Source organism: Protomyctophum parallelum (genome assembly GCF_964188405.1).
Source record: "Protomyctophum parallelum genome assembly, chromosome: 14".
Classification (NCBI taxonomy): Eukaryota; Metazoa; Chordata; class Actinopteri; order Myctophiformes; family Myctophidae; genus Protomyctophum; species Protomyctophum parallelum.
In genome coordinates this window covers 7,106,539-7,133,669 of record NC_139709.1, presented here as the reverse complement: position 1 = coordinate 7,133,669, position 27,131 = coordinate 7,106,539, and the positions used below count along the sequence as shown (strand labels likewise).

Below are 27,131 nucleotides of genomic sequence, written 5' to 3'. Positions count from 1 at the left end.
AAACATGACATTATATAATATATATACACTATATCTGTATCTAAACATGACATTATATAATATATATATACACTATATCTGTATCTAAACATGACATTATATAATATATATACACTATATCTGTATCTAAACATGACATTATATAATATACACTATATCTGTATCTAAACATGACATTATATAATATATATATACACTATATCTGTATCTAAACATGACATTATATAATATATATATACACTATATCTGTATCTAAACATGACATTATATAATATATATACACTATATCTGTATCTAAACATGACATTATATAATATATATACACTATATCTGTATCTAAACATGACATTATATAATATATATATACACTATATCTGCATCTAAACATGACATTATAATATATATATATATATATACATATATATACACACTATATCTGCATCTAAACATGACATTATATAATATATATACACTATATCTGTATCTAAACATGACATTATATAATATACACTATATCTGTATCTAAACATGACATTATATAATATATATATACACTATATCTGCATCTAAACATGACCTTATATAATATATATACACTATATCTGTATCTAAACATGACATTATATAATATATATATACACTATATCTGTATCTAAACATGACCTTATATAATATATATATACACTATATCTGTATCTAAACATGACATTATATAATATATATATACACTATATCTGTATCTAAACATGACATTATATAATAGATATATACACTATATCTGCATCTAAACATGACATTATAATATATATATATATATATATATATATACACACACTATATCTGCATCTAAACATGACATTATATAATATATATACACTATATCTGTATCTAAACATGACATTATATAATATATATATACACTATATCTGTATCTAAACATGACATTATATAATATATATACACTATATCTGCATCTAAACATGACATTATATAATATATATATACACTATATCTGTATCTAAACATGACATTATATAATATATATACACTATATCTGTATCTAAACATGACATTATATAATATATATATATACACTATATCTGTATCTAAACATGACATTATATAATATATATATACACTATATCTGTATCTAAACATGACATTATATAATATATATACACTATATCTGTATCTAAACATGACATTATATAATATATATATATACACTATATCTGTATCTAAACATGACATTATATAATATATATATATACACTATATCTGTATCTAAACATGACATTATATAATATATATATACACTATATCTGTATCTAAACATGACATTATATAATATATATACACTATATCTGTATCTAAACATGACCTTATATAATATATATATATACACTATATCTGTATCTAAACATGACATTATATAATATATATACACTATATCTGTATCTAAACATGACATTATATAATATATATACACTATATCTGTATCTAAACATGACATTATATAATAGATATATACACTATATCTGTATCTAAACATGACATTATATAATATATATACACTATATCTGTATCTAAACATGACATTATATTATATATATATACACTATATCTGTATCTAAACATGACCTTATATAATATATATACACTATATCTGTATCTAAACATGACATTATATAATATATATATACACTATATCTGTATCTAAACATGACATTATATAATATATATACACTATATCTGTATCTAAACATGACATTATATAATATATATATACACTATATCTGTATCTAAACATGACCTTATATAATATATATATACACTATATCTGTATCTAAACATGACATTATATAATATATATATACACTATATCTGTATCTAAACATGACCTTATATAATATATATACACTATATCTGTATCTAAACATGACATTATATAATATATATATACACTATATCTGTATCTAAACATGACATTATATAATATATATACACTATATCTGTATCTAAACATGACATTATATAATATATATACACTATATCTGTATCTAAACATGACATTATATAATATATATACACTATATCTGCATCTAAACATGACCTTATATAATATATATATACACTATATCTGCATCTAAACATGACATTATAATATATATATATATATATATATATACACTATATCTGCATCTAAACATGACATTATATAATATATATACACTATATCTGTATCTAAACATGACATTATATAATATATATATACACTATATCTGTATCTAAACATGACCTTATATAATATATATATACACTATATCTGTATCTAAACATGACATTATATAATATATATATACACTATATCTGCATCTAAACATGACCTTATATAATATATATATACACTATATCTGTATCTAAACATGACATTATATAATATATATATACACTATATCTGCATCTAAACATGACCTTATATAATATATATATACACTATATCTGTATCTAAACATGACATTATATAATATATATACACTATATCTGTATCTAAACATGACATTATATAATATATATACACTATATCTGTATCTAAACATGACATTATATAATATATATATACACTATATCTGCATCTAAACATGACCTTATATAATATATATATACACTATATCTGTATCTAAACATGACATTATATAATATATATATACACTATATCTGCATCTAAACATGACCTTATATAATATATATACACTATATCTGTATCTAAACATGACCTTATATAATATATATATACACTATATCTGTATCTAAACATGACATTATATAATATATATATACACTATATCTGCATCTAAACATGACCTTATATAATATATATACACTATATCTGTATCTAAACATGACATTATATAATATATATATACACTATATCTGTATCTAAACATGACCTTATATAATATATATACACTATATCTGTATCTAAACATGACATTATATAATATATATATACACTATATCTGTATCTAAACATGACATTATATAATATATATATATATACACTATATATGTATCTAAACATGACATTATATAATATATATATACACTATATCTGTATCTAAACATGACATTATATAATATATATATATATACACTATATATGTATCTAAACATGACATTATATAATATATATATACACTATATCTGTATCTAAACATGACATTATATAATATACACTATATCTGTATCTAAACATGACATTATATAATATATATATACACTATATCTGTATCTAAACATGACATTATATAATATATATATACACTATATCTGTATCTAAACATGACATTATATAATATATATACACTATATCTGTATCTAAACATGACATTATATAATATATATACACTATATCTGTATCTAAACATGACATTATATAATATATATATACACTATATCTGCATCTAAACATGACATTATAATATATATATATATATATATATATACACACTATATCTGCATCTAAACATGACATTATATAATATATATACACTATATCTGTATCTAAACATGACATTATATAATATACACTATATCTGTATCTAAACATGACATTATATAATATATATATACACTATATCTGCATCTAAACATGACCTTATATAATATATATACACTATATCTGTATCTAAACATGACATTATATAATATATATACACTATATCTGTATCTAAACATGACATTATATAATATATATATACACTATATCTGTATCTAAACATGACATTATATAATATATATACACTATATCTGTATCTAAACATGACATTATATAATATACACTATATCTGTATCTAAACATGACATTATATAATATATATATACACTATATCTGTATCTAAACATGACATTATATAATATATATATACACTATATCTGTATCTAAACATGACATTATATAATATATATACACTATATCTGTATCTAAACATGACATTATATAATATATATACACTATATCTGTATCTAAACATGACATTATATAATATATATATACACTATATCTGCATCTAAACATGACATTATAATATATATATATATATATACATATATATACACACTATATCTGCATCTAAACATGACATTATATAATATATATACACTATATCTGTATCTAAACATGACATTATATAATATACACTATATCTGTATCTAAACATGACATTATATAATATATATATACACTATATCTGCATCTAAACATGACCTTATATAATATATATACACTATATCTGTATCTAAACATGACATTATATAATATATATATACACTATATCTGTATCTAAACATGACCTTATATAATATATATATACACTATATCTGTATCTAAACATGACATTATATAATATATATATACACTATATCTGTATCTAAACATGACATTATATAATAGATATATACACTATATCTGCATCTAAACATGACATTATAATATATATATATATATATATATATATACACACACTATATCTGCATCTAAACATGACATTATATAATATATATACACTATATCTGTATCTAAACATGACATTATATAATATATATATACACTATATCTGTATCTAAACATGACATTATATAATATATATATACACTATATCTGTATCTAAACATGACATTATATAATATATATATACACTATATCTGCATCTAAACATGACCTTATATAATATATATATACACTATATCTGTATCTAAACATGACATTATATAATATATATACACTATATCTGTATCTAAACATGACATTATATAATAGATATATACACTATATCTGTATCTAAACATGACATTATATAATATATATACACTATATCTGTATCTAAACATGACATTATATAATATATATATACACTATATCTGCATCTAAACATGACATTATAATATATATATATATACACACTATATCTGCATCTAAACATGACATTATATAATATATATATACACTATATCTGTATCTAAACATGACCTTATATAATATATATATATACACTATATCTGTATCTAAACATGACATTATATAATATATATACACTATATCTGTATCTAAACATGACATTATATAATATATATATATACACTATATCTGTATCTAAACATGACCTTATATAATATATATATATACACTATATCTGTATCTAAACATGACATTATATAATATATATATACACTATATCTGTATCTAAACATGACATTATATAATATATATATACACTATATCTGCATCTAAACATGACCTTATATAATATATATATACACTATATCTGTATCTAAACATGACATTATATAATATATATATACACTATATCTGTATCTAAACATGACATTATATAATATATATACACTATATCTGTATCTAAACATGACATTATATAATATATATACACTATATCTGTATCTAAACATGACATTATATAATATATATATACACTATATCTGTATCTAAACATGACATTATATAATAGATATATATACACTATATCTGCATCTAAACATGACATTATATAATAGATATATATACACTATATCTGTATCTAAACATGACATTATATAATATATATACACTATATCTGTATCTAAACATGACATTATATAATATATATATACACTATATCTGTATCTAAACATGACATTATATAATAGATATATATACACTATATCTGTATCTAAACATGACATTATATAATAGATATATATACACTATATCTGCATCTAAACATGACCTTATATAATATATACACTATATCTGCATCTAAACATGACATTATAATATATATATATACACTATATCTGTATCTAAACATGACATTATATAATATATATACACTATATCTGTATCTAAACATGACATTATATGAGTCATCTTTATCACTATATCTGCATCTAAACATGACATTATATAATATATATATACACTATATCTGCATCTAAACATGACATTATATAATATATATATACACTATATCTGCATCTAAACATGACATTATGGAAACTGGAAAGAAAGTAGGCTAATAGACAGACAGACAGACAGACAGACAGACAGACAGACAGACAGACAGACAGACAGACAGACAGACAGACAGACAGACAGACAGACAGACAGATCTAGAATGCTTTGGACATATAATAATAATACAGCAAATGAATGTGATTGTTCTTTATAGCAATTTTATGTTTCATGCATTTTTATTTTATTTATTCATAATCAATCCATCCATCTTCAACCGCTTATCCGTATTCGGGTTGCGGGGGCAACAGCTCCACCAGAGTCATCTCCAGAGCAACATTAGTGACTTCATCCTGGGGGATTCCGAGACGTTCCAAAGCCAGTGAGTCGATTGATGAAAAACGAGGATTCAAAAGGAAAATACAAAAAAATCAAAAAAACGATGGGCTATAACCCATCGTTTTTTTTAATTTCTTTCAAATCCTCAAAAATGATGAAAATGGCGTGCTATAGTATGCCGTACGGTATGGGCTAAAGCCCATGGTCAAAAATGATGAAAAACCAGGATAAAAAATTAAATTCAAAAATTCAAAAAACGATGGGCTATAACCCATCGTTTTTTTTCATTATTTTCAAATCCTCAAAAATTATGAAAAACGGCGTGCTACAGTATGCCGTATGATGGGGTATTAGACGAGCGTCTAAAAACGGGATATCCGATTTTTAGATGCACGTCTAATAGCCGGCTATTGCTCAGTGGGAAGGTCAAAAATGATGAAAAACGAGGATAAAAAAAAAAAACGATGGGCTATAACCCATCTTTTTTATTCTTTTTTTTTTCTTTTTTTCAAATCCTCAAAAATGATGAAAAACGGCGTGCTATTGTATGCCGTACGCGTATAGCCCATTGTCAAAAATGATGAAAAACCAGGATTCAAAATAATCAAAAAACGATGGGCTATAACCCATCGTTTTCTTTTTCATTCTTTTCAAATCCTCAAAAATGATGAAAAACGGCGTGCTACAGTATGCCGTACAATATGGGCTATTAGACGTTTAGACGATATGGGCTAATAGACGTCTAAACAACGTCTAAAAATAGACGTTTTTTATCCAATTTTTAGACGCACGTCTAATAGCCGGCTATTGCTCAGTGAGTTAGGGTTAGCGCGCCGTTTTTCATAATTTTTGAGGATTCGAAAAAAATGAAAAAAACGATGGGTTTTTATCATTTTTGATCATGGGCTATAGCCCATATGGTACGGCACACTATAGCACGCCGTTTTTCATCATTTTTGAGGATTTAAAAAAAAGGTGAAAAAATGAAAAAAAAACATGGGTTATAGCCCATCGTTTTTTGAAATTTTGAAAAAAAACAATTAACCTCGTTTTTCATCATTTTTGAACATGGGCTATAGCCCATACCGTAAGGCATACTATAGCATGCCGTTTTTCATCATTTTTGAGGATTTGAAAAAAAAAAGAAGAAAAACATGGGTTACAGCCCATCGTTTTTTTATTTTATTTTTTATTTTTTTAATCCTCGTTTTTCATGATTTTTGACCATCCCACTGAGCTATTAGACGTGCATCTAAAAATGGAATAAAAAACGTCTAAAAATAGACGTATAAAAAACGACTAAAAATAGATGTCTAAAAAACGTCTAAAAATAGACGTCTAAAACACGTCTATTTTTAGACGTGTTTTAGACGTTTTTTATCCCATTTTTAGACGCTCGTCTAAAAGCCCATATCGTACGGCATACTGTAGCACGCCGTTTTTCATCATTTTTGAGGATTTGAAAAAAATGGAAAAAAAAAACATGGGTTATAGCCCATCGTTTTTTGAAAATTTGAAAAAAAAATGTAACCTCGTTTTTCATCATTTTTGACCATGGGCTATAGCCCATACCGTACGGCATACTATAGCACGCCGTTTTTCATCATTTTTGAGGTTTTGAAAAAAAAGAAGAAAAAAAAACATGGGTTATAGCCCATCGTTTTTTGAAAATTTGAAAAAAAACAATTAACCTCGTTTTTCATCATTTTTGAACATGGGCTATAGCCCATACCGTAAGGCATACTATAGCATGCCGTTTTTCATCATTTTTGAGGATTTGAGAAAAAAAAAAAGAAGAAAAACATGGGTTACAGCCCATCGTTTTTTTTTTTTTTTTTTTTTTTTTTTTAATCCTCGTTTTTCATTATTTTTGACCATCCCACTGAGCAATAGCCGGCTATTAGACGTGCATCTAAAAATGGGATAAAAAACGTCAAAAAATAGACGTCTAAAAAACGTCTAAAAATAGACGTCTAAAACACGTCTATTTTTAGACGTGTTTTAGACGTCTATTTTTAGACGTTTTTTATCCCATTTTTAGACGCTCGTCTAATAGCCTATATCGTACGGCATACTGTAGCACGCCGTTTTTCATCATTTTTGAGGATTGGGAAAAAATGAAGAAAAAAACAAAAAAACATGGGTTATAGCCCATCGTTTTTTGAATTTTTGAAAAAATAAATTAACCTCGTTTTTCATCATTTCTGAACATAAGCTATAGCCCATACCGTATGGCATATTATAGCACGCCGTTTTTCATCATTTTTGAGGTTTTGAAAAAAAAACAAAAAAACAAAAAAACATGTAACCTCGTTTTTCATCATTTTTGACCATACGGCATATTATAGCACGCCGTTTTTCATCATTTTCGAGGTTTTGAAAAAAATGAAGAAAAAAAAACATGGGTTATAGCCCATCGTTTTTTGAAATTTTGAAAAAAAACAATTAACCTCGTTTTTCATCATTTTTTAACATGGGCTATAGCCCATACCGTAAGGCATACTATAGCATGCCGTTTTTCATCATTTTTGAGGATTTGAAAAAAAAAAAAAGAAGAAAAACATGGGTTACAGCCCATCGTTTTTTTATTTTATTTTTTATTTTTTTAATCCTCGTTTTTCATCATTTTTGACCATCCCACTGAGCTATTAGACGTGCATCTAAAAATGGGATAAAAAACGTCTACAAATAGACGTCTAAAAAACGTCTAAAAATAGACGTCTAAAACACGTCTATTTTTAGACGTGTTTTAGACGTCTATTTTTAGACGTTTTTTATCCCATTTTTAGACGCTCGTCTAAAAGCCCATATCGTACGGCATACTGTAGCACGCCGTTTTTCATCATTTTTGAGGATTTGAAAAAAATGGAAAAGAAAAACATGGGTTATAGCCCATCGTTTTTTGAAAATTTGAAAAAAAAATGTAACCTCGTTTTTCATCATTTTTGACCATGGGCTATAGCCCATACCGTACGGCATACTATAGCACGCCGTTTTTCATCATTTTTGAGGTTTTGAAAAAAAAGAAGAAAAAAAAACATGGGTTATAGCCCATCGTTTTTTGAAAATTTGAAAAAAAACAATTAACCTCGTTTTTCATCATTTTTGAACATGGGCTATAGCCCATACCGTAAGGCATACTATAGCATGCCGTTTTTCATCATTTTTGAGGATTTGAAAAAAAAAAAGAAGAAAAACATGCGTTACAGCCCATCGTTTTTTTTTTTTTTTTTTTTTTTTTTTTAATCCTCGTTTTTCATTATTTTTGACCATCCCACTGAGCAATAGCCGGCTATTAGACGTGCATCTAAAAATGGGATAAAAAACGTCAAAAAATAGACGTCTAAAAAACGTCTAAAAATAGACGTCTAAAACACGTCTATTTTTAGACGTGTTTTAGACGTCTATTTTTAGACGTTTTTTATCCCATTTTTAGACGCTCGTCTAATAGCCTATATCGTACGGCATACTGTAGCACGCCGTTTTTCATCATTTTTGAGGATTGGGAAAAAATGAAGAAAAAAAAAAAAAAACATGGGTTATAGCCCATCGTTTTTTGAATTTTTGAAAAAATAAATTAACCTCGTTTTTCATCATTTCTGAACATAAGCTATAGCCCATACCGTATGGCATATTATAGCACGCCGTTTTTCATCATTTTTGAGGTTTTGAAAAAAAAACAAAAAAACAAAAAAACATGTAACCTCGTTTTTCATCATTTTTGACCATACGGCATATTATAGCACGCCGTTTTTCATCATTTTCGAGGTTTTGAAAAAAATGAAGAAAAAAAAACATGGGTTATAGCCCATCGTTTTTTGAAATTTTGAAAAAAAACAATTAACCTCGTTTTTCATCATTTTTTAACATGGGCTATAGCCCATACCGTAAGGCATACTATAGCATGCCGTTTTTCATCATTTTTGAGGATTTGAAAAAAAAAAAAAGAAGAAAAACATGGGTTACAGCCCATCGTTTTTTTATTTTATTTTTTATTTTTTTAATCCTCGTTTTTCATCATTTTTGACCATCCCACTGAGCTATTAGACGTGCATCTAAAAATGGGATAAAAAACGTCTAAAAATAGACGTCTAAAAAACGTCTAAAAATAGACGTCTAAAACACGTCTATTTTTAGACGTGTTTTAGACGTCTATTTTTAGACGTTTTTTATCCCATTTTTAGACGCTCGTCTAAAAGCCCATATCGTACGGCATACTGTAGCACGCCGTTTTTCATCATTTTTGAGGATTTGAAAAAAATGGAAAAGAAAAACATGGGTTATAGCCCATCGTTTTTTGAAAATTTGAAAAAAAAATGTAACCTCGTTTTTCATCATTTTTGACCATGGGCTATAGCCCATACCGTACGGCATACTATAGCACGCCGTTTATCGCTCTCTCTCTCTATCGCTCTCTCTCTCTATCGCTCTCTCTCTATCGCTCTCTCTCTCTATCGCTCTCTATCGCTCTCTCTATCGCTCTCTATCGCTCTCTCTATCGCTCTCTATCGCTCTCTCTCTCTATCGCTCTCTCTCTATCGCTCTCTCTCTCTATCGCTCTCTCTCTCTATCGCTCTCTCTCTATCGCTCTCTCTCTCTATCGCTCTCTATCGCTCTCTCTATCGCTCTCTATCGCTCTCTCTATCGCTCTCTATCGCTCTCTCTCTCTATCGCTCTCTCTCTATCGCTCTCTCTCTCTATCGCTCTCTCTCTCTATCGCTCTCTCTCTATCGCTCTCTCTATCGCTCTCTCTCTCTATCGCTCTCTCTCTATCGCTCTCTCTCTCTCTCTATCGCTCTCTCTCTCTCTCTATCGCTCTCTCTCTCTATCGCTCTCTCTCTCTATCGCTCTCTCTCTCTATCGCTCTCTCTCTCTCTCTATCGCTCTCTCTCTCTCTCTATCGCTCTCTATCGCTCTCTCTCTCTATCGCTCTCTCTCTCTCTCTATCGCTCTCTATCGCTCTCTATCGCTCTCTATCGCTCTCTCTCTCTATCGCTCTCTCTCTCTTTTTTCAAAATTTCAAGAAACGATGGGCTATAACCCATGTTTATTTTCTTCATTTTTTTCAAAACCTCAAAAATGATGAAAAACGGCGTGCTATAATATGCCGTATGGTATGGGCTATAGCCCATGGTCAAAAATGATGAAAAATGAGGATTTCAAATAACGATGGGCTATAACCCAAGTTTTTTTTTTTTTTTCATTTTTTTCAAAACCTCAAAAATGATGAAAAACGGCGTGCTATAGTATGCCGTACGGTATGGGCTATTAGACAAGCGTCTAAAAATGGGATTAAAACGTATAAAAATAGACGTCTAAAACACGTCTAAAAATAGACGTGTTTTAGACGTCTATTTTTAGACGTTTTTTATCCCATTTTTGACCATGGGCTATAGCCCATACCGTACGGCATACTATAGCACGCCATTTTTGAGGATTTGAAAAACATTCAAAAATTCAAAAAACGAGGGGCTATAACCCATCATTTTGTTTTTCTTCACTTTTTTTCAAATCCTCAAAAATGATGAAAAACGGCGTGCTATAGTATGCCGTACGGTATGGGCTATAGCCCATGGTCAAAAATGATGAAAAACGAGGTTACATTTTTTTTTCAAATTTTCAAATAACGATGGGCTATAACCCATGTTTTTTTTTTTTTTCATTTTTTTCAAAACCTCAAAAATGATGAAAAACGGCCTGCTACAGTATGCCGTACGATATGGGCTATTAGACGAGCGTCTAAAAACTGGAAAAAAAACGTCTAAAAATAGACGTCTAAAACACGTCTAAAAATAGACGTGTTTTAGACGTCTATTTTTAGACGTCTATTTTTAGACGTTTTTTATCCCATTTTTAGATGCACGTCTAATAGCCGGCTATTGTTCAGTGGGATGGTCAAAAATGATGAAAAACGAGGATTAATTTATTTTTATTTTTTATAAAAAAACGATGGGCTATAACCCATGTTTTTTTTGTTTGTTTTTATCCTCAAAAATGATGAAAAACGGCGTACGGTATGCCGTACGGTATGGGCCATAGCCCATGTTCAAAAATGATGAAAAACGAGGTTACATTTTATTTTCAAAAATTCAAAAAACAATGGGCTATAACCCATGTTTTCTTTTTTTCAAATCCTCAAAATTGATGAAAAACGGCGTGCTATAGTATGCCGTACGGTATGGGCCATAGCCCATGGTCAAAAATGATGAAAAACGAGGTTGAAGTTTTTTTTTCAAACATTTAAAAAACGATGGGCTATAACCCATGTTTTTTTGTTTTTATTTTTTACAAATCCTCAAAAATGATGAAAAACGGCGTGCTATAGTATGCTGTATGGTATGGGCTATATCCCATGGTAAAAAATGATGAAAAACGAGGATTAAAAAGAAAAATCAAAAATTCAAAAAACTATGGGCTATAACCCATGTTTATTTTTTATTTTTTTTCAAATCCTCAAAAATTATGGAAAACGGCATGCTATAGTATGCCGTATGGTATGGGCCATAGCCCATGGTCAGAAATGATGAAAAACGAGGTTAAAAAAAAAATCAAAAATTCAAAAAACGATGGGCTATAACCCATGTTTTTTTTCTCCATTTTTTTCAAATCCTCAAAAATGATGAAAAACGGCGTGCTATAGTATGCCGTACGATATGGGTCCAAAATGATGAAAAACGAGGATTATTTATTTATTTTTAATTCAAAAAACGATGGGCTTTAACCCATCGTTTTTTTTTTCCAAATCCTCAAAAATGATGAAAAATTGCGTGCTATAGTATGCCGTACGATATGGGCTATAGCCCATGGTCCAAAATGATGACGTTCTCTCGACCGCAACATACTTAAAAGTATAGCGGTGTATGAGAATGGGTGTTGCGGAGGATGAGAAACATTAGCATGTTTTGCTAACAACAGAGAAGCCTACATACTTACACCTAGCAACCCCATTCTAGCCTACTTAGGTTCATGCTTATGTTTGCCACATGTTTGCCTGAAAAGGAATATTTGAAATGTTTCATAGTTTTAGAAATATAGTGCTTTCAATTTTACAATGGGGCTAAATGGCAGACATTGGCACGTCAAAAATCACTTTCACCTAGAAACTCCATTCACACTTTTTATTATTCAGCTTACTGTGTAGAGTAGACACATGCTGGAACGTTTTACTTTGAAATGTTTTGTAGTTTCTGAGTTATTTAACTTAAACGCCCAATGCATTCTCTATGGCAATAGCACAAACTTTGGCATGCTACTAGTCCTACATACTTAAACATACCAACCCCATTCTAGCCTACTTAGGTTCATCTTATGGTGGACATGTTTGCCGGAAAAGGAATCTTTGAAAGGTGTCATAGTTTTAGAAATAGGCCTATAGTGATTATTTGAAATTTGTATTATTATTATTATTATTATATATAATTTATATTGAAATTTGAGACTTTTATAATGGTGCTCAATGGCAGATTTTGGCACGTCAAAAAATCACTAGATATAGAAAGGAGGTGCCTTTTCCAGCTCTGAGGCAAATGCTCTCAAGGGTGGGCAATTAAGCTTCCGCGTTGGTGTGGCAAAGGAAAGTAATAGATGCCTCATTGGCCGCTGCAATTCATCGGAGCGACCTGTCTCGCACAGAGGGTGGCAGTGCGCCCACACAGAGAGGCCTCCAGTCACGTGACTCACAGGCCTTCCTTTCATTACGATCCTTGGCACCAATCTACGCGGAAGCGTGCCCTCACTTGAGAGCATTCGGCCCAAAGCCGGAAGAGGAGTCTACCTTTATATGTCTATGGCCATCACACTCATGTCCATATGACTCTATGGACGCACTTCCACCCTGAGCAGTTCGATACAGGTCGCTCCAGTAGGCATCTACCCTTCTATGTCTATGTTTTGGACAATAGCCTACAACAACTTGTTTAATAATAATAATAATGTGGCACAAATAACACTTGTCGGAATCACATTATTTTTTTACACAAGATCATTTATTGTGTTGGACATGGGTTGATGAGCTAACATGTTATACAACCACTGTACAGACACAGAGGCCTGTAGAATGTCATCACATTCACAGTTCAGTACACAGTAACAACCCATAGGAACACAGGACTCCTCCCACAAGTAATAACCGACCAATAGGAACACAGGACAGAAGTCCATGGGTGAAACACACGCGGGGGAGGGGGGGCAGGTCACGCACTTGAGCCTAACATTTGAATGCTGTTCGTCTTAACATGGTTGTCACACAAACAATCGCTGACCTACAAGCTTGCACTGTGCAGAGTTGCAAGCTTGTAGATCAGCTCTTTTTGCTTTTGCTTTTTATTTTTAATGCCATGCCCAAATGTTTTGGGACACCAGCAGGTTGAATGTGGTTAATACGTTACTATATGTAGACTAAACACTTTTTGAGTTTTGAGAAAATACAATAGGATCTGCATTGTCACAGTACAAACTGAGAAACCAGTACAAGTGAGACAATAATGGGGAGAGGAGCACCCGCCTGTTCCCTGGGACGGCTCCAATATCCAGCACCCCCAGTCACTTTTCTGGAGCCGTTGCATTTTTGAGTGGTGCAACCACTCCTAGACAGCTATGTGTGTGGCTGTGTCCCTGGCTGTGTCCGGGCACGGAAATAATGTGTTCACGACCAGGTGTCACTGTTGCACAGCCTAACACACAGACACACACAGGCCAGGGAGGAGGGATAGTACAGTACAGTACAGTACAGTACAGTACCACTCACTTTCAGACGGGTCTGATTTTTCTCACTTATACTGGTTTCTCACTTGTACTGTAAAACATGAATACACACACGCACACACACACAACACACACAGCCATCATGCTTATAGCTGTTAGTAGAAATCCATGGCTTGTAATAATGATAATTAGATAGACAACAAATTAACACATTCTCTGTAACACACACACACACACACACACACACGTGTGCGCGCACAATCGCTCACACACAAACGTACACACACGGACATGCATGCACATGTGTACGCACACGGGAACACGCACAGATTATATACAATTTACAAAATATTGGTTCCCCTCTTCATAAAGTCTCTTATATCATATATTATTTTTATATATATATCTTTTTTTACTCTTAACAACAAAATAGTTATCATATAATTAAAAAATAAACATGTACAATGTGTGATTTTCATTTTCTTTTCTTCATCCTGTTGCCCTATGATCCAAATGCATTTTAACTGATGCACAGCCACAAATAAGCATTTAGTCAGTAAGGCATGATGAAGGACCATTCATTGTCAAACCACAAGAAACAATATTAAAGAATGCATAAATTAGAACTCTGCTGTGTGCATACAGCACAGATAATAAACACACAGGGTTCCATTGGTTAATACAAAAGGGGGGGGGAAACAGGAAAACAAATATTATACTGTACATAAACCAAATGGAGAAACTAACCAATCTACAAGCTCTTATGTGAGCTTGTAGATTTCTTACTTTCAGAATTGTGGATATACACATGTCTTTTTTTAATTGCATTGCATTAAATTATGATGATATCAAACATGGATATAAAACATATCAGAGACTCTACATAAAAAAAGCATGTCCGACTGACCAGAAGCAGTAATAAAACGTATCCCATATCCAACGACCTGACGCTGCAGGCAGGTGATATCAAATGCAGGGGCATGGATTAACCCCCCCACCAAAAAAAACAACATGTCAATAACGTTACTAAAATGTGTCTTTTAAAGTGCTAAATAAAAAATAAAAATGACACACAAGATAGTCAGATACCAGCATGCACCGGGAAAAATAGCATGCCTTCTAAAAACAATACTGAACAGGGAAGCGGTTGTATCTGTGAAATGGGTTGTGAAGTTGATTTTGTAGAATCTGGTCTCAGTCCTAAATTGGTTAAAAAGACAGACGGCAGTTTCAAGAGACAATAGAGTAACCTGGAGAATAACAGACATAATGTACATTCTGACAACCACACCATTACATGGAGATAAGGAGGCTTGGAGATAAATTATGCACCGAGGGCCGGAAAGCACGTAGAAGCGGCTGGACGGCCACGGTCAAATCTTCACAGTTGCATCACGTTCACGCGTCCCTTTATTTGATTCTGATTGTATTTCAGAAACGGTGCCAGTTGTGAGAACTGGCACTGAATGAGAGTTTTGCATATCAGCTGTGTGTGTGTGTGTGTACGGACGCGCACGCTCACGTGCGTGTCATCTTGAAGCCCCGATTCATACTTCATCACAACGATGGAGCCATGCGCCAAAAATAGCCACGTGTACGTTCTCAGCGCATTCTGAGCTCAGAGGCTATCGCTATTTCCGGGGCACGCTCATGCGCCGTCGTGCGTCGGAGCAATAAATTACACATTATTGTTTTCCACTGCAGCAGCAGGCAAAGCCAGCCTCCTCCGCATCGTTGTAGGGAAGAAGAAAAAAAACGTGGCAGATCATAGACGTCCTGACTAGAGCGTCCCACGGTACCGCCACCGGTCTTGTGTAGAATCAATGACTCGGTCACTGTGAGCCACATGCAACGGACCTCCCCCGGTCCCACTGGAAACAATGTCTGTAGCCTGTATGGTCACGGCAAAACCCCTTTACTGTTGAGAGAGAGAGAGAACAAGGGAAGGGGAGAGAGGGAACGATGTTAGAAAACAAGAGAGAAACCGGAAAGAGATGAAGAAAGAAGGAATAAATAAATAGTCACAAGTGAGAGAGGGAGAGAAGGGATGACAGGAAGGAAGGAAAAAAAGAAGGAAATAAATAAAGAAAGTATAGAAACCACAGACATGAATTAATGTGTTCGCATAGTGAGTGAGTGAGAAAATGATTTGATGTGTTTGTACAGTATGCAGTATACTGACTGTCTCACTCTCCCCATCGCTGCCCCTTGTGGACTCTGAGGCGCAGTGCAGAGGAGAGCACACCCAGCACCGATCCTCCTGAGTCTGCTGTTACCGCACAGTACCAGCAGGGGGGGAGGGGGTGTTGGGAGAGAGAGAGAGATAGAGAGAAAGAGAGCACAAGGGGACAGCCGGGGAGAGAAGAGCCACATTTATTCTCCTGTATTCTCTCTTTTCTTTTAGGGGCGCTATAGGCCCTCCTATATTGAGATATTAGTGTAGATTTTCTGCATTTAACTGAAATGATTAGTTTTTTTCACAACTGGCTTTTTTTGTTATGTGTTAATTATTCTTAATGACGCAGAGAACCAATTCAAAATAAAATAAAACTGAACTGTGATTAAAAGCAAGACGTCAAAAGGGAATAAACAAATACATAAACAAACAAACTGCAAAAATGCAAAGCTATGATAACCTTGCTGTGCACGGCACAATAGAGCATCGCAGTCCCGTCCCCTTGAGAGACCCGGGAAATAATTCCCTGTTCATTTTCCTCATAGACTTTCAAAAAGTATTTATTTAAAGACATTCTTTGTAATTATTGGTTTGGTCCAAAATATTGTGTTTGTTGTCATGATTTGTCACGACTCGAGTTGGCTTTTGACACTTTAAAAGGTCTTTAAATAAATACTTTTTGAAATGTCTACGGGGAAAATGCATTGGGAATTATTTCCAGGGCCTGGCGTCGTCATGAAAGGGGGCAGGACTGCGACCCTCTATAGAAGGTAGTGTGACAAGTGGACACCTGCTCTAAGGACTGTGTGGGAAACAGAGTTCTGGAACTACACCTGTGGTTGTCAAAGTGCGGTCCAAGGACCCTCAGGGTTCGTTGAGGGGGTTCCAAATGTAGTGCAACTCTGAAAGTGTAACTCTGAGAGTGTTAAATGCGGTCCTTGACATTTACACATTTGAGAACCATTGTGCTACAATGCTGTGTGCAGTTCACAGTACATGAGTAATTAGTTACATTTCACCACTGCTGACCATGCAGTGTCTCCTGAGATTATTGTTGCAGTTTGCAAGTTAGCGATTTGTAGAGCATTTCTTTTGGGAACGAGAGATGTCACCATTTTATATCAGCCTGATATGAGCCTCAAAAATGGTAGAATAATAATAATCTTGTAGTTAGTTTGTCGTGGACACTTCAGCAGTTAATGGTCATTCCAGAGCCATCTAATAGAAGAGTTACGATATTGAGGGGGCAGAAACCGAGCGCTCGAGCGTTGTTCATGCAGCCTGAAAGGGGGACAAGCTGGAGTTTGAAATACATTGTTTTCAACGAGGTGCAACGAGGTGGAAAATAGGAGCGATTTTAGGCATGTGTGCAACATGACAACTGTTTTAAAGTATTGCACAGTAACAACTAAAGTCTCTGTAATGTTTATGTTGTACGATTACTACAAAACAATCTAAGGTCATTACAGCTGGGCTGTTGCCTTGGTCCAATGCATTTCTGCCTACTTCCGGTCAAGGACTTGTCCCCATTTGTTGTCCACATTCTCAATAGAAGTCTATATGTAGAAGAGCCGCCATTGGACTGAAGCCCTATGAAGTGAACAGAGTTTGCGTAGTCTGTCTTACTCTATGGCTCTGGGTCATTCCTACTCGGCTCTATGAGCTCTATAACGATCTATAAGCTCACGATTGTGAACTTATAAGATGGTCTAGTTTGGGTGCGCAACAACAGCATGGTGCATAGCCGACTACATACACCAGGCTGTAAGTGTGCGACGCTATGAGGATGTAGCTCTAGTCATCTAACCGTCTATCTTGGCGGCCACTTACGTGGGGGGCGGGGCTACCGTTTAGCTTACGGCGGCCGAGAACCGGAGAGTACACCCAATATCTGCCATCTGCATACTGATACGCACGCACATACACGCACGCACACACACACACAGACGTACGTACACGTACACACATTTGCGAAGAAGGGTGGGAAATGAAATAGAATGCGGAGAAAATGTGGAGAAGCATCACAGAGATGAAGTGAGGGGGCAGGGATGGGATGGGAAAGAGAAAGGAGAAACAGGGGGGAAAAATAATGAAAATCCAGAACGGATATTGTTATGTAACATACACACACACAAAAACAAGCATGCAATGAAGACACGATGCTCTGATGGTAAGTATATCGGAAACAAGAAGAGAATGCTTGAGATGTGAGTGATTCATGCTCCGTCGCACAATTCAGCTTTCACGCGTCTAAAACCCAAACCACACCAAAGGGTCGGGTTGGGACAAAACTGTTATTAAGGTAGACCACACCAATACAACTCATTGAGTTGCAATGAGATGCATTGGTGTGATCTACCTTAAAAACAGTTTGTTCCCAACCCGACCCTTTGGTGTGGTTTGGGCTTAAAATAGCCCATCTAGAAGTTCACAGCGATTGAAACAGTGGCTAAAAAAACAGCCAGTCTTTGATCACGTACTGTATGACTCTCAGTCCAGAATAGAGTAGGCCTACCCTAGCAATGGTTTTAATCTTTTCTTATTTTTATTTTTTTACTGTGTTTGAAATGTATTATGTTTTTGTATATTCTGTCCTCTCATGTCTTATGTCAGTTTTGTTTAGTGTTCAATGTCCGGGGACATTAGCATCTCTGCTAAATCTGGTGTTATTTACGCTACATGTTTATGTAATGTTCATTAATATACTCTGTCCCGTCCAAATAAAACAATAAAGTAAAGTAAATCGTGTTGTGAACTCCTAGAGCAGATATTAGCAACACACAAGGCCGTCGCACAACAACGTATGAACCAACCAGTCTTCATGGAATGATGGCGAGTCAGAGAGCATGACTGCAGATGGACAGATAGTGTCTATCGTACGCTACGCTACGGCACGGTGCATCGTCATGCAGAGTGCAAAGACACACACAACGGTAACAGGAGAGGAAAAAAGAAAAACTAACCAGGTGCTCGACGGAGATATAAACATGTGATGATGATACAAAGGTGCTCACACGGATCAAACAGGATCAAGGCATGAAGAAAAAAGATCCGGGCACTAAAAAGAGGTTAAAAAGAGGAGGATAGCCTTTATTAAATTAAGAATCATTCTTGCCCTGATGAAGACCGGTTAGGTCGAAACATGTTGGCAGTTGCCTTTTTAATTTAATAAAGGCTATCCTCCTCATTTTAACCTTGAGTGCCCAGATTGATTATTTTTTCTTTATACGGTAACAGGATAGGTGAACACCAAGGAAGAGTGGGCACACTCACTGTTAAATTGGCTATTCCTTTTCCAAAATGTTAAAAAAATATATAATATTTCGCAAAATGTTTTTTTTTAAAGTAAAGTGTACAAACTGTACATGATTAGAACATGCTTAAACATTTGATAATTAAGGTCTAATAGTTCTACATATTGTTACAAATCCTGTATATTTTGGGGAATAAACAAATAAGTTGGAGGATAAAATTAAGTCTGATAATGATGTACCTGTACCGTGCATGTTCACATCATGTATACTTTACATTACTTAAGGCCATTCTTAATAATATATATATTTTTTTTTACATTTTGGACAAAATAGCCAATATGACCCTCGTGACCACCGTACAGTATCCTGTGTGTCCCACACAACAACTCTGGTTGCTAACGGTAACGGTGGAGGCATCATGTCAAAGAGGCCAACATGCTTCAGAAACAACACCCCAAAACAAAACACCATGCTCCCTCCCGGAGGACCCTCACCCTCACAACTCTACCACGCTGTCCTGACTGGAGCCCTGTGGGACACCAGACCACCACCACCCCGTAAAACCAGAGAGAGAGAGAGAGCGAGAGAGAGAGAGAGAGAGAGAGAGAGAGAGAGAGAGAGAGAGAGAGAGAGAGAGAGAGAGAGAAGAGAGAGATACTTTACTCCACAGAACACGCCTGATCCCAGAACACCAGTTTACATGGTCAATTTAAACCGTCTGCGTGATTCTGTTTACTTTGACAACCAATGTTAATTAAACCAATAATAATCTTATGTTGTTTCAGTCTGAGCTATTTGCCTTTTTTATTGATTACTGTTGACGGAAGTTCTCCAATCTTAGGCACGTTCATAGTTCGATTGATTCTGATTGGTCAATCGCTGAATTTAGCGGTGTGTCATTTCTTGATAATGACCGCTCTGCTCTATAACAGACCGATGGCTAATCAAAGACTCGGAGCACCTGTTGCACCCTGCCTGATTTACTGCTGTTTCCAACATGATAGCCATGTAAACACACACACACACACACACACACACACACACACACACACACACACACACACACACACACACACACACACACACACACACACACACACACACACACACACACACACACACACACACACACACACACACACACACACACACACACAATGTCATTTACAGCTACAAATTGTTCTCAAAAATGTTTTAGAAAACACTTGGAGTGAGAAATAGCAGTATAACCGAAAATGGATTCTATTTGATCAACTCACTTCCTTGTTTTCCGACAGAATCTGGCCTCCCCTATATCATATCGTATGCCAGGAACACACTTACACAAACACCTGGGAAATGAACTTTCCACCGAACTGTTCTCATGGACTCACATGTCTTTACACACAGCCGCCTTCTACCCCCCCCCCCCCCCCCCACCCCCTACCACTCCCCCTGCAGCTAGGTTATCTTTTTTCTTCTCCCCGTGCAGCTCATCCCTTCGATGGCTTGCGTAGGAAGAGAGCTTTTTTGTGCCTGGCCCAAGCCCCCGCCACCCCCCACCCAGAAACGTGCCTGCACAGCCGAGTATTATCAATCTTACTTGAAATGTGATGTGATGTCTTCTTACCCTCCCCCCCCCCCCCCTCTATGTCTTCCTTTTTCTTTGATGCAAGAAAGATGTATTTGGCGCTGCACTGTGACGACATGGGCATAAGGGCTACGCTTGCATGCGGGCCCTTTGTCTAAGACAAATTACTTCCTCGGGAGACAAATAATAAAGAACCTTGACCTTGACCTTGTATCTAGCCTCCCTTATATCATATCATATCGTATCTGGCCTCCCCTATATCATATCATATCGTATCTGGCCTCCCCTATATCATAACATATCGTATCTGGCCTCCCCTATATCATATCATATCGTATCTGGCCCTCCCCTATATCATATCATATCGTATCTGGCCTCCCCTATATCATATCATATCGTATCTGGAGCACAGCATATCGAAACAGAGGAATCTTCAGGGACTTACAAAGTAGATGTCCGACACCTGCTGCTGCACCTCCCCCTCCAGAGAGTTATGGCTGCTTGACACAGACAGGTGATTGGACGAGGTGAACGACGCCTCGCGGCGCACCGGCGGGAGGGAGGAGGGGGGAGGCGGGGTGTAGGGGAAGAGGGAGTGGGAGTTGGAGGAGGACACCAGGGACGAAGAGGAGGACGTGGGGTGGATGGGCGCAAAGTGGGCGGCGGGGTGGCAGTGGAGGAGGAGGAGGGAGCGTTGAGGGGGACGAGGAGCGAGGCGGGTGCATGGGGGAGAGGAAGGAGGACGACTCCGACGGCGAGGCCGCCACAGGGACGTTCGGAGGAGGGATCGTGAATCGGTGTAGGGAGGAGGGAGGGTGGAGTGCGGATGATGGGTGGAGGCGGGGATGTAGGAGTAGGCGGAGGAGGAGGCTACCGAGGGAGGAAGAAGGGTGGAGGAGGCGCGTGCCGGGGACGCGGAGGTGGCTGGGACATCGGAGGAGGAGGCGTGTAGAGGAGGAGGAGCAGCGGTCCCTTCTGTCATCTGGGTCATGAGCTCCGTACGTTGTGGGACCTTACTGTAGGAGGGGACAGGAGAAGACACACAGGTCACACAGATTAGGAACGCATGATGCAGGCTGCAGTAGGGTGTGTGTGTGTGTGTGCGTGTGTGCGAGTGCATGCGTGCGTGCGTGCGTATGCACGTGTACCTGAGCTCCACCTCCACAGTAATGGTCTGCTGCCTGTCAAGCACTTCCTGTTGTGATCTGAGAGCAGACGTGAAAACACCATGAGAAACGACACATGGCGTTTGGTGTAAACACAGAGGGTGAATCGCACGTCGGAGAGCACTGTGCTAACAGTGTGCAGTATCATCATATGCTGCTGGTTCCATTTGGTTCCATCTGTACACTCTCAGAGTTAAATTGACACTGGGAACTAATGTACAGTGCAGATTGATATAATATTTATAATGATATACGCAGATACGGCAACTATGTATGAGCAGCTGAAGGGGGTCCTACTTCATTTGTCTCTCAGCCTGAAAAAATCCCCTAAAGCATGTCCTTGAAATAGAGGTTATGTGCGTGACATCGTCATCATACCCGGAAGTTATGCGAGAACGCCTACCTACTGAGTGGCAAAAAACGACTTCCTTTATCATTTGATTATAAGCCCAAAGCTTATTGATACCGGGTACTCAAAAAAGGTTGTTATCGGGTCCATTCTGGCTAACAGTTTTTGAACTCCATCACTAGCCTTGACAGCCCATACATCCACACAGAAAGGGTCCTAATCTGATTGCATTAAATGACGTCAAACAACGTTAAACTCACTTTGCCACTGGATTTGCCACTCACTTTATGCATGTGCATATACCTATACCTCTGTAAAACAGGTTGAGGACATGCCTGCAGTATGATGTACTGTATGTAAGAGTGAGTATGTTAAGTGAAACGGGCTGAGAACATACAGTAATGCACACGGTATGATTTTGGAATGCAACTGTTTGGGCGTGCGGTTTCCGACGCTCTCACCTGCTGCTCGGCGAGTGCAGCTGTCTCCGGTAGCGCGGGTGATCCGGCGTGTCGAAGGGGGTTGTGGGTAACGAGTTGTTGGAGGAGAGGGTGGTGGCGATGGAGGCCGTGGTGGCATCCTCAAAGGACGGGGGCGTGCAGGGCTGCTCCTTACCTGAGGAGAGGGGAGAGAGAGAGAGAGAGAGAGAGAGAGAGAGAGAGAGAGAGAGAGAGACTCAGCGACCACCGCCTGGCAATAGAAACAAGCAGACACAAGGTGTGTTTCCATAACGCAGTTTTTTTGCGCATTAAGGCTCTTTCGCAAAATCATCTGGACGGAAACACCTCAAAAACACTTTTTCACTTGAAGGTGGCGGTTTTGTTTGTTGTCTCTGTGTGCGCATAGAGTTGTTGTCTCTGTGTGCGCAATGACTTTTGTTTTGTTGTATGTATGCTTTGGCAATGTAGAACATATTTTTCATGCCAATAAAGCCTTTTGAAATTGAAATTGAATTGAGAGAGAGGAGAGATAAAACAACACGGGTTAGAGTAATAATCTCTGGAATACTGACTCTAACGTCATGTTTTTTTTTTTTTTTTTTTTTTTTTAAGATATTTTTTTGCGGCTTACGCCTTTTATTGATTTTTGAAGGGACAGACAGTAGGCTGACAGGAAACGGGAGAGAGATGGGGGAATGACATGCAGTAAAGGCCGTGTCGGGTCCGGGAGTCGAACCCGCGGCACACTGCGACTGGATTACCAGTCCGGTGCCCAGACCGTTACGCTACGGCCTGGGCCTCTAACGTCATGTTGATGCACATGCTATATATATATAGTGTAAATGGAGTTCCCAGTGAATTCCTCGTGACTCGCATCAGTGCAACGTACCACACTTGCAATTTCCACAAATTGCTATTTTCAGCAAGCGTAAAAGCAGTCATTACGACGGCATCAAGCCTGAAACTAAATGAAAACTATTCATAATGACTATGACTAAAACTAAAATCAAAATTTCCTGTCCAAATCAACACTTCTTGACAGCCCGTGTGTGTGAGAGTGACAGAGTAGATGTTTATCACATGTTGGCGTTGTTGTGACTGTGAGTGATATGTAAAATGTAAAGCAGTACTGTCGTCCTCCAGGAGGGGGCAGCGGCGTGCTCCTCTCAGGTTGTCCAGGTTCTCCTCGTCCTCCTCGCTGACAGAGGGCAGCTGGCTGCCTGACGTCCCCCGCCGACTGGACACTGTTCCTGGCCATGGACAGAGGCCCTCGGCCCCTCTTGGAGGGAGAGGACCGCAGCGCTGCAACAACAGGGGGGGGGGGGGGGGGGGAAGAGAGAGAGAGAGAGATAGATAGTTTCAACTATGCGTTCACTTTCTAAAAAGCCATTATCCTGTTCAATTGCTTTTTTACTTTAAATGTGTGTGACTCTGAGAGTGGAACCAAATGGACCCCTTACGGGTCCATTTGGTTACACTGATTTTACAGTACAGATTGCGGTCCAAGTCTCTCTCACACACACACACACACACACACACACACACACACACACACACACACACACACACACACACACACACACACACACACACACACACACACACACACACACACACACACACACACACACACACACACACACACACACACACACACACACACACACACACACACACCCTATTGGCTAAGCCAAGAAGTTCTTGGCTTAGCCAAGAACAGTATGTATATTCATAAGCACACAATCGATTTAGACACCTCCAATTAGCCCTCTACACTGCATAAATCCCATTAGCATATATGATACTGTAAATGACAGCATAATCCAACTCTGCTAATCCGAGTCCATAAAATAAAAGTGCTCTGAAAATGCATGTGGACCACCCATCTGACCACTTAACATGGCAGCCGAAAGGCTGAGAGGGAAGATGTATAAGATAACGAGATCAGTCACTCTGGATGGCTTGGAAATGGTGGCAGTAATAAGACAGGAGGCAGAGCCGGAGGTGTCAGAATTGAGGATGCTACGATTCTCATCAGGAGTAACTAGGAGGGGCACTCGGCTCACATTCGTATAAAGTATTCACACCACCACCGCAGAGTAGAGGCCAAGGGGTTCAAACTGGAGGCTCCTCACTGACAGGTGAGAGAGTCTAGGCCAAGGGGTTCAAACTGGAGGCTCCTCACTGACAGGTGAGAGAGTCTAGGTCTAGGCCAAGGGGGCTGGGGCAGCTAGCACCTGTCAAAAGGGAGTGTTGGGTGGGATGAGTAGGACGGCGAATACTCTAGGACGTCCTCCCTGTGGAGGCTCCTCACCGACAGGTGAGCCAGTAGGATACAACAGCAGTGACAACTCACCGAACAGTGTGTGGGGAGGAATGAATTGGCATAATTAATACAATAACTTCAATGTGCACTGCCATTGGGTCTTTACGTGAAAACGTGAAAGGAAAGTCGAGCGTTGTGGTTATTGAACTCTTACTCTTATACAAGAGTATACAACATAATAATATACAATGTAATATATTTACTCCGATGGTCACCTTTGTGGACTGTCTGTCACTGTCCAGCTTTAGGGATGGGCCATATCTGCTTTTTATATTCCCATATCCCAGAGGGACTGTGGCAGTAATGTGCAAACCAGTTTTTGGGGATGCTGGTTGCAAGTTGCATCTCTGCTAGTGTATGTGTGATGTGTGTGTGTGTGTGTGTGTGTGTGTGTGTGGTGTGTGTGTGTGTGTGTGCGCGCGCGGCGCGCGTGTGTGTGCTCACAGCAGCTTTTCTTGAAGACAATCGTGTTGCAGAATTTGTAGAACCTCTCAGCATAAAAACCAGGTCTGTGAACGGATACTGTATCCTGAGAGAAAGAGAGAGAGAGAGAGAGAGATTTATTCAGTTCCACAGCTGTGTGAGAGTGTTAATTCTTCACTCCCAGACAGAGGGGGCGACAGAGACAGAGAGTGCCTGGTCGTTGGGTACAGTTACAGCGCTTGATGGATTATTCCTCTGCAGGCGGCTAGAGGAGGACCCCTAGTGGTGGGTATGACTACAGCTATTGCTTTGAACATTTGTCTTGTCACAACAGTTTGCATTACAGCTCAGCTGTACGGAAATCAGGGGTGGAAAAAG

General features: G+C 36.5%; 1 protein-coding gene across 1 annotated transcript in view; it reads right to left on the bottom strand.

Moving 5' to 3' along the window:
• The window catches only part of LOC310870696 (uncharacterized protein), a gene marked incomplete at its 3' end in the record, with an annotated part of 139,115 nt that overhangs the window by 94,473 nt on the left and 17,511 nt on the right, over positions 1 to 27,131 (bottom strand). The window contains 8 exon segments of the mRNA XM_083781969.1: positions 17,232 to 17,318; positions 19,056 to 19,130; positions 22,495 to 23,065; positions 23,198 to 23,254; positions 24,026 to 24,179; positions 25,135 to 25,232; positions 25,234 to 25,306; positions 26,775 to 26,859. Coding sequence (XP_083638095.1) covers positions 17,232 to 17,318; positions 19,056 to 19,130; positions 22,495 to 23,065; positions 23,198 to 23,254; positions 24,026 to 24,179; positions 25,135 to 25,232; positions 25,234 to 25,306; positions 26,775 to 26,859 — 1,200 coding nt within the window.